Source organism: Phacochoerus africanus, chromosome 2, assembly GCF_016906955.1.
Source record: "Phacochoerus africanus isolate WHEZ1 chromosome 2, ROS_Pafr_v1, whole genome shotgun sequence".
In the NCBI taxonomy this organism is placed as follows: domain Eukaryota; kingdom Metazoa; phylum Chordata; class Mammalia; order Artiodactyla; family Suidae; genus Phacochoerus; species Phacochoerus africanus.
Window position 1 is genome coordinate 225,351,495 of NC_062545.1, and position 15,454 is coordinate 225,366,948.

A 15,454-nucleotide genomic window follows, 5' to 3' on the forward strand; every position below is an offset into this window, starting at 1 on the left:
TATATATATATATATATGTATGTGTATGTACATAATAAGCAAAGAAGATGTAGTGGAATTTATTGGAATTTCAGCTGTAGAACAATTCTGGGGAATGACAGATCCCAGGATGTGGCCATGGGAATGATTTTCTATAATGGAATCCAAGCAGTTGACCTAAGAAGGTGAAAAAATGGTAAGCTGGAATGTTGGCTAGATTCTAAATATGGATGTTGGAAGTTCCCTTACAAGAGCAGGAAAGAAAGCTGGGGCCAAAGATTGAGTCAAAACACTAATCCCTCAGTGGGAGCACTTTGGAGGCTAATGACTTCTCCCAGCCCTGTGGCTGCCCTTTGAGTATATCTGGTTGGTCATTATTTTGTGAAGTACCATTTTGTTTTCCTACATAGAGCTGCCTGTTGAATTATCTTTCCAGGCATATGAGTAGCTTTAAACCAAAAAGTGTTGCATATCCTAGTTCTTTCAGAGATAAAAAACCAAGGAAATTTTTAATAGAGAGTTATGTTTTAAAATTGACATTCATTTTAAATTGTTACAAGGGATCCAAGCAGTGCTGCATAACAAGTAAGAAAAGAGGCTATATCTGTTTAACATATTCCCAACAACGGCAGGATTGGCCTATCCTTTCACTGGGGTCTGTGAACAGATATAGCGTTACTAAAATACTGATATTTCTGTGCTATTTGGAAATTCACGGCCTTGAGTTCCCCAGAGCCCTGCCATCTGAGTAGCTCCAGCCCCACTCCTGGACTCCAGGGACCCAGGGCTGCGTTATGACTTTACTGGGCCCAAAGGGCTTTTGCTCCTTCTTCCATTAAAAGAAAAAAAAAACTTAAACAATGTATTTTACCATTGCATTGCTATATAAACAAATATAATTCAAGTTGGATTGTATTCTTTTTTTTTTTTTTAGATTTAAAGGTTTATTAAAGAGATACACGAGATATATTCTTTTTTTTTTTTTTTTTCTTTTGTCTTTTTTAGGACCCCACCCATGGCATATGGAGGTTCCCAGGCTAGGGGTCGAATCAGAGCTATACCTGCCAGCCTACACCAGAGCCACAGCAACACCAGATCCGAGCCACATCTTCGACCTACACCATAGCTCAGAGCAAGGCAGGATCCTTAACCCACTGAGCGGGGCCAAGGATCAAACCTGCAACCTCATTGTTCCTAGTCGGATTTGTTTCTGCTGCACCACAATGGGAACTCCTTCCATATCCTATTTTAAGCAAAATTTTCTTCATAATAGCTTCCACTGGTTTAACTGCCCCGAAATGTTTATGTATGTTAAATTATTGGCATCATTTCCTGGTTTCACTGTAAGTGTCAATCATTTAATAGAGTTATTTTTTCAAAATGACATTTACATTTTTTATTATAGTGAAATATACGTAATGTAAAATTGACTATTTTAACCCTTTTTTAGTTTACAATTTAGTGGCACTAAGTACACTCACAATATTGTTACATTTATTTTGAAAATTCTGATTTTAAAAGAAATGAAAACATTTTTTTGTGGGCCCCTTTAAGTACTGTGGGCCGGAGGCCCTGTGTTTCTGGACCTCATGGCTGAGTGGGCCCAGCCTGGACCTTCTGGTAGTTTAACACCTGCCTGACAGGAGCATCTAGAACTTGCCTAGGAGTCAGGGGAGCAGCATCATTAAGAGCCCTTTATTGTTCTTTTCTGCTCATTCACATGAAAGAAACTCCCTGAAGGCTGGCATTACCTTTAGTTTCCTACTTCTTAGGAAGGAATATCTACCAGAGGTTTTAAAAAGGAGATTAGGGAAAGAGTGGCTTGCTGAAAACCACCAACAGCTGGGTCAGAAAGAATCTAGGACAGTTAGGGGTTCTGTAGGAAGCATTACCTATGTGAACTAAATTAGCTTTTATCACCACTTCTTAACACCCTCTTTTTGTATCTTTGCACCATTCTGTGTCCCCATTATCTTCCATATTTTCATTCTAGTACAGTCTTTTTCTTTTTTTTTTCTTGTTCTTTTGTTATTGTTCTGTTTAAAAAACATAATAGCATGAAAGTTTGTGCAATGTAAATCTGGTGATAGGAAATAATCATATATAAGCCTTGTGGTCTAGAATAAAGTGTGGTTTTGTCAAACTTTTATCCAGAAAATTAAGGATGAACTTTAATTAGGTTAATGTTTCAAGGTCCATGATGTGCCTTTATGGCTTTTATTTTGCTACTACTTTGCTTTGTACTGCATCTTAATATATCTATTTAATTCTCTTTTTTGTCCTGTTAAGGTTATGACTATCTACTAACAAAAGAATAATGGCCATTTGCTGAATATGCTTATCTTATTATGTGCTCTTGACTGAAATTAAATGAGAATTAGATTCTTCTGCAGAAGAGATAGTGATGAGAGAGTAGAATTGGAGGAAAGGGAAGGGGTCACATGATTGCACGTAGTATTTTTTTTTTGTCTTTTTTGCCATTTCTTGGGCTGCTGCCGAGGCATATGGAGGTTCCCAGGCTAGGGGTCTAATTGGAGCTGTAGCTGCCAGCCTAAGCCAGAACCACAGCAACGCGGGATCCGAGCCGCGTCTGCAACCTACACCACAGCTCACGGCAACGCCGGATCGTTAACCCACTGAGCAAGGGCAGGGATTGAACCCGCGACGTCATGGTTCCCAGTCGGATTCGTTAACCACTGCACCACAACGGGAACTCCTGCACCTAGTATTTTTTGATTGATGTCAGGGTGTTCCAAAATGCTGCTGGTGGTTAACCATAGTAACTGCCCTCAGTTACTGGTATTCAGAAAGAGATGGTGACCTTCCTCGATCTAAATTCATGCCTAAAAGATCTCAATGTGTGTTATACACATGTGTGCTGAGCTTATATGTTCATACAGACGTGGCTTTGTAGCTTATAGGCAAACAATTCTGATTCTCATTCTCATTCTGCCAGCACTAGAGACACATTTCCTAGGCACCAGCTTCAACCTTAGAATCTGCTGGCAGTTGCTCATATAGCTCCACAGAGTGTCCCCAGCTTCTTATCTATGTATCTGTTTATCTAGTGATAAATAGATGTACAGATGAGCTAGAGATAGTCTATCAACTCTCTACCCCCCTCCCCTGCCCCGTCTCTCTTTCTATCTCCTATTGGTTCTGATTTTCTGCAGAACGCTCACTGATATAGACAGGAAGATCTTTATGAGCTCTCTGACTCGCACATTCTATAATTTGATTTGATTATCATTGATCCTTTCTCATCCTAATGTTTATTTATGACCAAGTAATCTTTATGACTAAGGACTTGGCAGACATTTAAGTCTGTTTGAAAATTAGGAAGTAAATATTTTATCTTGCATTCACTTCATGTATCACCAACAGTTGAGAAATTTTGGCTCTTGATTCTCAGGAAATTCAGATTCTCAAGTATTTTTTGGTGTTGTGTCCTTTTAGTGGAAAGAACCCTGTTTACTCTGATAGTATACCTTCATCTCATATTGCTTTCTGAAGTTAAGTATCCATGACCTCCGTTTTGTTTCCGGATCAAGTCATAAAAGCTCAGTTCTACATCAGAGAACTTGGTATTGTGGAAGATTTTATTTTCTTCCTTTTGACTAGCTTTAATTTCCACAGTAAACATATTTGGCTTTTGTTAAGCAAAAAAAAAAAAAAGAGAGAGAGAGAGAGAGCGAGAGAGAGAGACAAAAAATTTGAAAAATCGAGAACCCTGGACCTCAAATTTATTCCTAACCATACAATTATAAACATAAAATAGTGACAATGTCTTCATATAATATAGCCTGAAGAATAAGAAAAAATGATAGTTTTGGGAGTTCCCATCATGGTTCAGTGGAAACAAATCTGACTAGTATCCATGAGGATGTGGGTTTGATCCCTGGCCTCATTAAGTGGGTTGGGGATCCAGCATTTCTGTTAGCTGTGGTATAGGTTGCAGACACAGCTCAGACCCTGCGTTGCTGTGGCTGTGGCAAAAGCCAGTGGCTGTAGCTCCAATTTGACCCCTAGGCTGGGAACTTACATATGTTGCAAGTACCATCCTAAAAAGCAAAAAAGAAAAAAGAGAAATGATAGTTTGATATTAAAAATGATAGTACCAATCAAAATGTGTGCATAAGAGAGAAAAATGTGTCAATAACTAATGTTTAATAGTGCATTGCTTAGTTTTTGATGCTGGCCATTACTAAAGTTTGAGTGATATTAGTCTTTGAAAGTCAGCTTATTTTGTGATGTGATAGTTCATATAGAGCTCCATATTTTTCTCTGTGATGTCTGGCCTCATTACTGATATAGATATTTACACTTATATGCACAACCTATACTTCCTTGCACTTCCCATGACTATTTTTCTTTAGTTGAATTCCTGTATTTGTTATAAATGCTTTTTCTTTGTAAAATTATATCAAACAAAAAGAGATAGTAAGGTTTCTTAAATATGTAACAAAAATATGTAAATACATCCAAGTAATTATATGTTCTTTATAGCTGCTTTTGCTAATTACTCTTGTTCTGTAATTCTGTAATACAGTCATTGGGAGAAAAAATATCCAATAGAATTGAAATCATTTTGAAAGTAATGAAGGAAAGAAATGGAGGGATCTGTCTAAAATGATCTCCAGCGTTAGTGAAGATTTGGCTGTAGGAGAATTGTTCTTTTCTTTCCACATCACTCTGAATGAGTGCTTAGAAGACAACATTATTAGGGGAAGGCAGGTCTTCTGTCAAGTGCCTATAATTGGGAAAAAATTTTACACATGATATATCCTGAAAATAATTAAACAGAATATCACAGCAGTCTACTTTAATATCTATTTTCATTCCTTTCAATGTGACATTCAAATAAGCTTGCTCCTGCAATACCTTTTTAAGAGTAAATGGAGTACCCCAAATGAGGATACTTTTAGGCATGCTAGGCAAGAATGATCTTTGCTATATGAATGCCAGGTGGCTAATAGCCTTCTATAATGGTGGACACAAGGTTAGTTCGCAGTGACTGATTTGGCCTCGAAACATAACCCATTTTGTATTGTTATGGATGATCTATCTGGATGAAGGAATTGAAACTGTGCTTTCAAATTATCTTGTATTATTAAATTAAGCAGAGTTACTGACATTCCAGAAGGCAGGCCTGAAACTGAAAATGACCTTGAAAAATAAGACTATGAAAAATAAAAGGTTCTAAAGAAAAAGGATGAAATCAAATAAGGGTAACCACAAAACAGTCCCTTGGAAAATTGGGAAAAACTAGATTAAGGACTGGGCATATGGTTGACTAAACAACAGCAATGTTATTTTATTCTGAAAAAAATAAATAAAAGGTTTAGGAGATAATGGTGCTTAGAGGCTATGGGAATTGTGGTGGGAATGGGATGGGAATCTAAGAGATGGATACCCACCACTTAAAGATACACTGATACATTTTACCAGTATAAGTAGTAAACCATGTTCTGTATGTCTTTGATAATGAGGGTAGGTGGACTGGAGACTCAGAAGGACTCTTCCGTAGAATCTAACCTATCTTTCCATGATCTGTTAAAAAGAAGACGAGAAAGAGAAGGAAGAAGAAAGTTTTATTAACCTTAACACAGATTTTCCCCACAGTGATTCTCTTGCTGAATCTTTAGTGGTTCCTGTTTCTGTAGGGCCTGTTTGCCCTCAGGGATCCTTTCTCTGAAACTCTTTTCCATCTTCTATCAGGATGTTTCATTCGATCTCCTCAACCTTTCCCTGAAACAGCGAACTCAAAGGTGACAGGAGATTGATTCTTACTGTTGGTTGTGTTTTGTCAGGGCTGCCCTTTATAAGGCTTCTTTGGAAGTGAATTGGTTACCACTCACCTTCTCTCGCCTCAGAATCTATGACATTGCAATACTCTCTCCATACTTCTCCTTCTCTATCTTTCATGAGTTCTTTATGAATCCAGCCAGGAGTATCCTCACGATTTGGGTCCCAGGACCCTGCTCCTCTCATTGTATACACTCTTAGATAATTCATCCACTCCTATAGCTCTGTAGCTATCACTTTAGGGAGATAACTTATTTTTATATAATTTCAAACTTAAAGGAAGGTTACAAGAATAGCACAAGGAGCTCCCATATAATCCTTATCTAGAATCACCAATTGTTTGCCATTTGGAAGTAGGCTGTCGAATCCGTGCCCCTTTACCTCTGAATAGATCAATGTGCATTTCTCAATGACAAGGACACATAGCTATGGTAAAATTTTTAGCCTCAGAAAAATTAATGTAGTATTATTATGTAAGCCACAGTCCATATTCAAATATAATCCATGATCCCAGTAATGTTCTTTATTGCTATCTTCTCTAGCCAATAATCACTGCTCAGTGATCACTGCTATGCACAGGGCATTAACTTCTCTCCAGGCCATCTGTCCCACAGCACTGACTTTCAAATAAACATTTTATATTGATGTCATCTCTAATTAAACATGTCTGAAAAATGACTCGTCTTTTCCCTCTTAAAACAACTCCTTCTCATCTCCATGTCTTTTTAATTCTGTTTAGTGGTCTCCTAGCCATCCAGATATTCCTAGCTATGGAATATCTTTGGTTCTTTATCCTAGTTAGGCTGGTGAGCCCTCTAAATTCTTCCTGTGAAATGTCTCCTCCAGTCTAGCTCTGCATAAGCTGTTGTGCACTGATGCCCACCCATTCCACCCTTCACATTCTTTGAGTTACCCTCATCTACCTGAGGAGCTCAGAAGAAGCCTGCAGTGGTTGTCCTATCTCAAGTGAATTTTGTCAGAAGTTGGTCTGTGTGGCACCAGAAAAGTGGGTCAGCCAATAATTCACAAATCAGTTTCTTTTTTTAAAAAAAAATTTATTACATTGGAGTTCCCATTGTGGTGCAGCAGAAACGAATCCTATTAGTAACCATGAGGTTGCAGGTTCAATCCCTGGCCTCGCTCGGTGGGTTAAGGATCCAGTGTTGCTGTGAGCTGTGGTGTAGGTCACGGACGTAGCTCAGATCCCATGTTGCTGTTGCTGTGGCTGTGGTGTAGGCTGGCGGCCATAGCTCCAATTTGACCCCTAGCCTGAGAACCTCCATATGCCGCAGGTGAGGCCCTAAAAAGCTAAAAAAAAAAAAAAAGTTATGGGTTATTTACAATGTTATGCCAATTTCTGCTGTACCGCATAGTTACCTAGTGATACATTACATACATTCTTTTTTTCATATTATCCTCTCTCGTTACATTACAAGTGATTAGATATAGTTCCCTCACGAATCTGTTCCTATATACAATTTCTAAACACTTCTTCCTAATAGATACTGAATAGGTATTTAAATATTATGTTAGGGTGCTGAAAATATAACAACTATCTTCAACTCTCACATATGCATAAAAAACATGTCTGACAACTGGCCTTCTTCCTGACCTATCACTGGTAAGAGAATACTAACTTCAATCCACATAAAGCTTAGTCTGTTTCCATAATTTAAAAAGTTCTTATAGGAAATATTTAATCTTCCTTGAAAAAACTCATATTTTCTCAGAGATCCTCTCCCATCCCCTCTTTGCAGAAAAGAGCTACAAGTAGGGGATGAGAGACTTATTGAGACTTATTATCTGTTAAAAGGTCTGCTTACAAGGTTAGCCTTTGACTGGCATTTAGGGACAAGAATTCCCTAATAAGAGTAGCTCAGTACTTAAACTATTTGTACAAACAGTGTGGTTTATGTTGAACACCTGTTTTCCTTCTGGGAGTCTGGAATTTTGGTATGTGCTAGGCAGAAGGTACCTGTGTGACTAGCCCTCAAGAAGAATCTTGGCTTTGGAGGTTCTAATGAGCTTCCCCGGTAGACAGCATTTTACAACTCATGGCTTACGGGAATTAACTGCATCATGTATGATTCATCAGAAAAGGGCTTTTAGTCTCAGAAGTTCGCACCTGGTTTCCTCTGGATTTTAGCCCATGTACCTTTTCCCTTTGCTGATTTTTCTTTGAATCAATTTGCTGTAATATATCATAGCCACAAATATAGCTATGTATTGAGTCTTGAGAGTCCTCCTAGCAAGTCACTGAATCTAGGGGTAGTCTTGGGAACCCTAACACACCCCAAATTTCTCCCTGTGGCAGATTGTTATTTTCCCAAAATAATTATAATATATGCTACCATCCCACATATCCTTACAATGTGATTTTTGACACTCTTCATCTTGAGAGGCGGAATCCATGTTACCTCCCCTAGAATCCTGGTGAACTGTTACTATGATGGAGGTGATGCTATGTGACTTCTGAGATAGTGATAAAAAGCAATACAGCTTTCTCTGGTTCTCTTTGTGTCATCATTATTCTCAGAACCCAGTCACCATACTGTAAGAAAGCCCATGCAGGCCCAAGGAGAGGACATGTATAGTTGTTCCATCAACAGAGGTAGCTGATGTCTTAGCAGATAACCAGCATCAACTACCAAGTGGGAAGGAGAGATGTTTCCAGCCCCAGTCCTTAAGTCACTCTCAGTTTCCAGTTTTTCCCACCTGAGGCCCCAGACATTGTGAAGCAGTAAGATGTCTTTGCTATACCTTTCCAAATTCCTGGCCCAGAGAATCTGGAAATTAATACTATGCTGCTATATATGTATAACTTCCAGTTATACAGCAGTAGGAAATGCCTCCTTCCCTGAGATAACATCCAGGTATATAGAAAGAGAGATTAATTTAGCATCCTGATGCCAGAGGGGAAGAGCAGTGTTTTCTGTGTGACGGTCTCTGCCTGTTCTGCTCTCTGGGATGATATCCCTTTTCCATTTGGTTGTTCTTTTCCTTGCTGGTATAAGTGGCTATAATCTGTGGCTGTTTTTTGTTTGTTTGTGGCCACACCCACAACATACAGAAGTTCTAGTACCAAGGATTGAATCTGAGACACAGCTGTGACCTATGCCATAGCAGTGGCAATACTGGATCCTTTAATCCACTGCACTGGGCCAGTGATCAAACCCTTGCCTCTGCAGTGACCCAAACCTCTGCAGGTGGATTCTTAACCCACTGTGCCACAGCAGGAATTCCTGTGGCTGTTGTTAACTGTCAGTCTTTTTCAATTTCTCACTCTTTTTCCCTGGGCTTTCTTGGAACCCTCGTGGGGTGTTTGAGATGACTCAGCCTCATTGCCACTCCCATTGATACTGTTGCCCTGACAGAAGCCTTCTGTGACTTCTATTCAGTACCCAGCTCCACTGTTCAGCTCTGACAGTTGAACCCCCTCTGTAGATTTGCAACTACTTTAGCTTCTTGTTTATGCCACAGGATGCCAAATGTGGCTCAGGATTAATGATTCTCAGAGCCTTCCTCTGCCTGACCATGCTGCTCCACCAGTTTGGGTTTGGCTATACCCCAGGCAAATGAAAGGACAGCCTGAGAGGTGGTCTGTTTCAAGAGTTCTCATGAGGGATGGGGGGGCCAGGGGACCCCTTATGCCTTTCTTTATTATTCTTATTTATCTAATGTACGTCTCTCTGTCCAGATCAATGGGATTCTGTCTGATTTAAGTCTAGGGATGGGAAAATTGGGAAATACATTAACTATTTCTGCTATCCTGCTTTGCTTTCCTCTTATTTTTGCTTTCCTACAATTCCCCAGACTCCTTCCCTATCTTCCTTTTATCCATTCCAACTCTTGTTTAAGACTTAATGGCAAAGGATGTTTTCTCACCATGCTTGGAGAAATCTATGATCTGAGTCCTCTGAGTACGGTCATTGGTACTCTAAAATTCTCAAGACTGTAATTTGGAATATGAGGCTATTGACTTTTGTAAAAATCCTATTTTGCATTAGAAGGTGATATTACTTTGCTCTTTGGTTGCCATTTTTTTTTCTAAAATGAATTTTTATCTCCCTTTGGGAAAATGAGTGGTTATACATACTGAAAGGGGACAACTACTAATAATTTTGAAATGATTACCCTCTCATACTCAGTGTGAGAGGTACACCAAATTACTTGCTTGTCCAAAGTTCCCACCATCTAAGTTTGGCCTTGGGTGTGAGCCGCAGTCAATATTAAGGTCCTTTAAGGTGGCTCTTGGTGAAGCTGCTTTTTTTTCTGTTCTATTTTGTGCCTTTTGTATTAAACTTTGAAAAATATACTTTGTTCAGCTTCTTAATTACACCCTTCTGGCTCCTATTAGTTTGTTCTTATTTTTTAAAACCTTCTTTATTCACCTGTTCCATGTTTGTATCCTTCCAATTCCCAAGTGTATGCTTAGGCACAAATTTACTGCTTCCTTTACTCCTATTTTTTTTTATATATATGCCCAGCTCCCTTGTTTTTGTCATATTTCCTTGTTCTGACTCTCAGTACCTTGGTGTTCCAATACTGCAGATTATTCAGGTATATATTAGTTAGGATGCCTTTAGTAGGTTTACAAAAAGCAACTCAAACCAGATCAGGCAGTAAAAGTAATTTATTGGCTCATAATTTTTGGAAAGTCTGGCTTCAGAGAAGGATTGATACAGCAATATCACCATACTTTTTACTAACTCTCAAATCTGCCTTTTATGGTGTTGGTTTCATGCTAGACTGATTGTAGGCAGGCTGCCAATGGTGACCTGAGCTAGATGCTTCCTCATTTATGTCCTATAGTGGGAAAAAATATTTTTCTGTCAAACCCTTGAAGAAAAGTTTATGGCTTTAAGGGGCTTGGTTAAACTCAAGTCACGTGCCTAGCACCAGACATATTACTGTCATTGAGAGTAGAGTGGTATTATCCTGATAGGCCAGTTAGATTCTGCCCCTAGACACGAGAGTTGGGGTGGAGTGGGGGGATTAATCTACACAAATTGCATGTTTACCACATAATAGGAAACAGGAGAAATGGATTTAGGGTGAGCTGGAGTCACCTCTTAAAGTTCGCATGAGGTGAGTGTGCTCATGTCTTTCCCAACTCAGTGTTCACAAATGACCTTACTTGGTAGCTTGAAAATTCAACCATCATGGGAGGATTTACACCACAGAGATTTTTATTTAAAAATAACATGGCTTTACTGAGATATACTTTATTGAAATTTAATTCATGTGCCATAAAATTAATCCTTTTAAAGCATACAATTCAGTGATCTTTAATATATCTATAAGGTCACACATTTGTCACCACAGTCAATTTTGGAACATTTTCATCACCCCAAAAAGGAACCCCATACCCACTCTATTAGTCAGGTTTCTCTACAGAAACAAAACCAAAGCTGAAAACCCGGAAAAGCCAATGATTTAATTCTCGAGTTTGAAGGCTTGAGAATCAAGAGTACCAAGAATCAGGATTAAGATTAATGTCTCAGCTCAAGCAGTGAAGCAGGAAGGTGCCAATTCTTAATTTCTCTGCCTTTCTCTTCTGTTCAGGCCCTCAACAGATTGGATCTTGTCCACCTGCTTTGGGGAAGGCAAACTACTTTACAGTTTGCATCTAGAAACACTCTTACAGATACAACTCAGAAATAATGTTTAGACAGGTACCTGGATGCCTCGTGATCCAGTCAAGCTGACACATAAAATTAGCTATCACATCCGTTAATAGTCACTCTTTATTCCTTCACAACCCCCTATCCCCTGGCAAAGCTATCTTCTGTCTCTGTGCACTTGCCTATTTTGGACATTTCATATAAGTCATGCAATCTGGCTTTCAGCTTAGCTTCTTTCATTTAGCATGTTTTCAATATCTATGCTATAGAACGATAAGTATTTTGTTCCTTTTATTACCAGATAATTTTTCATTGTGTGGATAGACCACATTTTCTTTATCCATATCAGTTGATGACGTGTGAGTTGTTAGAGATTCAATTCTAATCATAGTTCTGGAATCCGGTCCTTTCCACCTTCAGTTTTTAGTACCTTCTGTATCAGAATCTTTTTCTTAAAACATTGCATTTAATCTGGTCACTCACCTCATCAAAATAAATCATCCTTTCTTTCTTGGAGATGATAAAGGAATGCATTGGCATTGCATGTGAAGCTTTCCTCAGTTTCACTGCAGCTAGGGTAGGAATGGGCAGATCTTGCCTCCCACTTAGAGGGCAGTTTGGCCAGTGATGCTCAAATCTCATTTTTTTTTTCTTTTTATGGCTGCACCTGTGGCATATGGAAGTTCCCAGGCTAGGGGCAAATCGGAATTGGAGCTGCCAGCCTATGCCACAGCAATAACAATTTAGGATCCGAGCCTCGTCTGTGACCTACACTGCAGCTCATGACAATGCTGGATCCTTAACCCACTGAGCAGGATCAGGGACCAAACCTGTGTCCCCATGGATACTAGTCGGGTTCTTTACTGCTGAGCCACAGTGGGATCTCTGTCAAATCTCATTTTAAAGGCTACTACCTGAGCAAAAACAAACAAGCCAACCCCAAAGAAATAGACCTAAAACAACACAAAGCAAAAGCCCAAAACTATATAGAAAATGGCATGGATATTATGTAACTTTCAGATTTAATTTTTTAATTATTAAGAATTTCATGAGAAGAGTTCACATTGTGGCACAACGGATTAAGAACCCGACTGGTATTCATGAGGATGAGGATTTGATCCCTGGCCTTGCTCAGTGGGTTAAGGATCCGGCATTGCAGTGAGCTGTGGTATAGTTTGCAGATGCGGCTTGGATCCAGTGTTGCTATGGCTGTGGCGTAGGCGGGCAGCTGCAGCTCTGATTCCACCCTTAGCCTGGGAAATTCCATATGACACAGGTATTTCATGAGGGTCCTGAAAAACATAACATGTTTTACAGACAGACAGCTTAAAGCCCTGGCTGAATCACTTAATATTGGCATTCTTGAAATTCTCTCCTTCTGAGATTTTTAAGCTAATGATCTTTTCTTATATGTAAAGTAAGAACAATAATTCCTACTTCAGAGATTGTTATGAAATAGAAGTTATAAATACTCAACTACTGTCTTCAACCCATAATAGGCACTCAGTAAATAAATACACACTGTAATGACTGTTACAGTTGAACGATATGGTTAGAATTTTTAATTATTTCCAGTAAAGCCAATCTAAGATAAGAATTATTTTGGTGTTCTTTCTATGTTTTATATGATTTAATTTCAGTATTATCCTAATTCTTTAAAATTAGGACCAATTTAAATCAGGAATTAGATAATCAATGCAAAGGCTCTATGTTTCTTGCCTACCTTTACACTTGATATAATCTGAAAGAATCAATATTTCCTTTAGAAAATGGTCAGTGATAGTATATTGTTTTATTTCAATACAAGCTTTTATGAAGTACTCTAAGGATAAATACCTTAAGTATTATACTGGGTTATACTGAGGTAAATTCCTCATAGGAATGAATCTTGAAGCTTGGCATTTATTGGCAAATATGACTTGATAGCAATTACTAAAGATATAACCCAAGATATTGTTATATTGAGTGGTTATAAAATTTTATTTTTTATTAATAAAAAAGATGTTGAATGGTAGTTAAATTAGAATTGTTTTCATCTTATGTAGATGGTCATACAATTTAAATTATTCTATTTATGGTTTAGAAAAATTTTATATTTATAATAATTTATCCTTTTAATTTTATAAGTAAAAACACCATGAACCAGAGTCTTCTTTCAGAATTAGAAGTACTTATAAATGCAATAGCCAAATACAAGAGGTGTTAGTAATTTGAGAGATCAAATTAATCAATTGTTTGAAAATTAACCTCTGATCATAATAAGACTAACATTATAGATCAACTTTTGGATATCACTTCTTTTTATGTATTTCAGTCATTTAATATTCTCTCTTTTCCCCCCCATAGGATTATCCTTGTCAAGATGATGATTATTCAGTAGTCCACAGAAAATGTCGTTCTCAGTTCACAGACCTGAATGGTTCCAAAAGATTTGGCATCAACACTTGGCATGATGAGAGTGGGATTTATGCCAATTCATATCTAAAACGAAAACTCTACTCATTAACCACTAGTCCTATTGCCCCTTTTTAAAATAACGTATGGAATCACATTCTCTAACTAACGAAGGGTAATGGATGTAATAGTTGATGATTTTATGTCCTAATAAAAGCAACGGAAATATTACTATAGTAGGTTCCTTTAACACAGAATCTTATGCTCTAAGCCAGTGGTATATCCTTCTTTTCATAAACTACTCTGGTACTTTCCAAAGTTGAGTATGTTTATCATTGAGGATATACAACCCAGTTCTAGATGGTACTTGGAGTAATTTTATTTTATTGTGTATTTATTTTAAAATTTATTAGAAAAATGCGTAAAGCTAACAGAGTCAAGCTCATGTTTGCTTAGGGTATGACTGAATCTTTTTAAAAAGTGAGGTAACTTAAATTCCACTTTTAAATGAATAAAAATTTAGATGGTACTCAAATTCAACATGAAACTCAGAGTTCCCCGTAATGGCTCAGTGGAAATGGATCCCTGGCTTGTTCAGTGGGTTAAGGATCCAGTGTTGCCGTGAACTATGGTGTAGGTCACAGACATGGCTCAGATCTCACTTTACTGAGGCTGTGGCATAGCCCAATGGCGACAGCTCTGATTAACCCCTGGCCTGGGAACTCCCATATGCCGCGAGTGTCGCCCTAAAAGACCAAAAAAAAAAAAAAAAATTCAACGTGAAACTCAAATAAATGGTTGAAGTTTGAGTAACACTGGCCCTTTAATAATGTTGACTGAGTGTGTGTGTGTGTATTGGAGGGGAGAGTGTATATTTATAGACTTCAACATACTTCTGGTGCCTACTTGTGGATTATCATTCAGTATGGTATTTTCCCTATTCAATATAAATCTTTTTGATTGTGTGGGATAGTAGAGATGCAGACAGAATCTTAGCAAAACTTTAGGAGTTTAAAGGAAAATCCAGTCATCTAGCATTAGAATTTGAAGAAATCTTAGCAGTTGTTTTGATTCACCGTTCCATTTTACAGATGAGCAGAGACTCATAGAAGTTTAATTAGGTTGTCCAGGATTATGTAATTAACAAATTCTAGTTCATCTTTGAGGTGCATTTGACTTTCATTTTTTTTTCTGAAGATGGGTTGTTTATTTGGTCAGCCTAAGCTAAGTTTATTCTCATTATTTTTCTTTAAAAGAGAAATTTATGAAATAGTATTTCATGATAAAGACTAATTTGATTAGCAAAATATGGGAAAGACTATAAGCCTCATGAGTAGAGAAATGATAATTAATACAGAAAATATGGATATGCTGAGAAAGAATTCACCAGAAGAGTTTTACTGTCATTTCTTACTGCTTTAAAGTATCTATCTATCTATCTATCTATCTATCTATCTATCTATCTATCTATCTATACACACAAATATGTAATATATGTATAAATATGTATATTATATATATGCGATGTTGATTCTTTATATATTACCTATTCTTCTGGATACCTACCTAGGATTACCTTTCCTTCCACAGACTGCAAATTTGAGTTTAATCACTCCTAACATTCATTAACATATCTAGGGTGGATAGCTGTT

At 37.8% G+C, this 15,454-nt stretch overlaps 1 protein-coding gene across 1 annotated transcript in view; it reads left to right on the forward strand.

Annotated features, from left to right (window-relative positions):
- The window catches only part of CFAP95 (cilia and flagella associated protein 95), a 91,768-nt gene extending 77,735 nt beyond the window's left edge, over positions 1 to 14,033 (forward strand). The window contains exon 6 of the mRNA XM_047767753.1: positions 13,755 to 14,033. Within this exon, the coding sequence (XP_047623709.1) occupies positions 13,755 to 13,940 (186 nt within the window). The 3' untranslated portion in view covers positions 13,941 to 14,033. The remainder of the gene's footprint in view (positions 1 to 13,754) is intronic.
- The last annotated feature ends 1,421 nt before the right edge of the window (positions 14,034 to 15,454 follow it).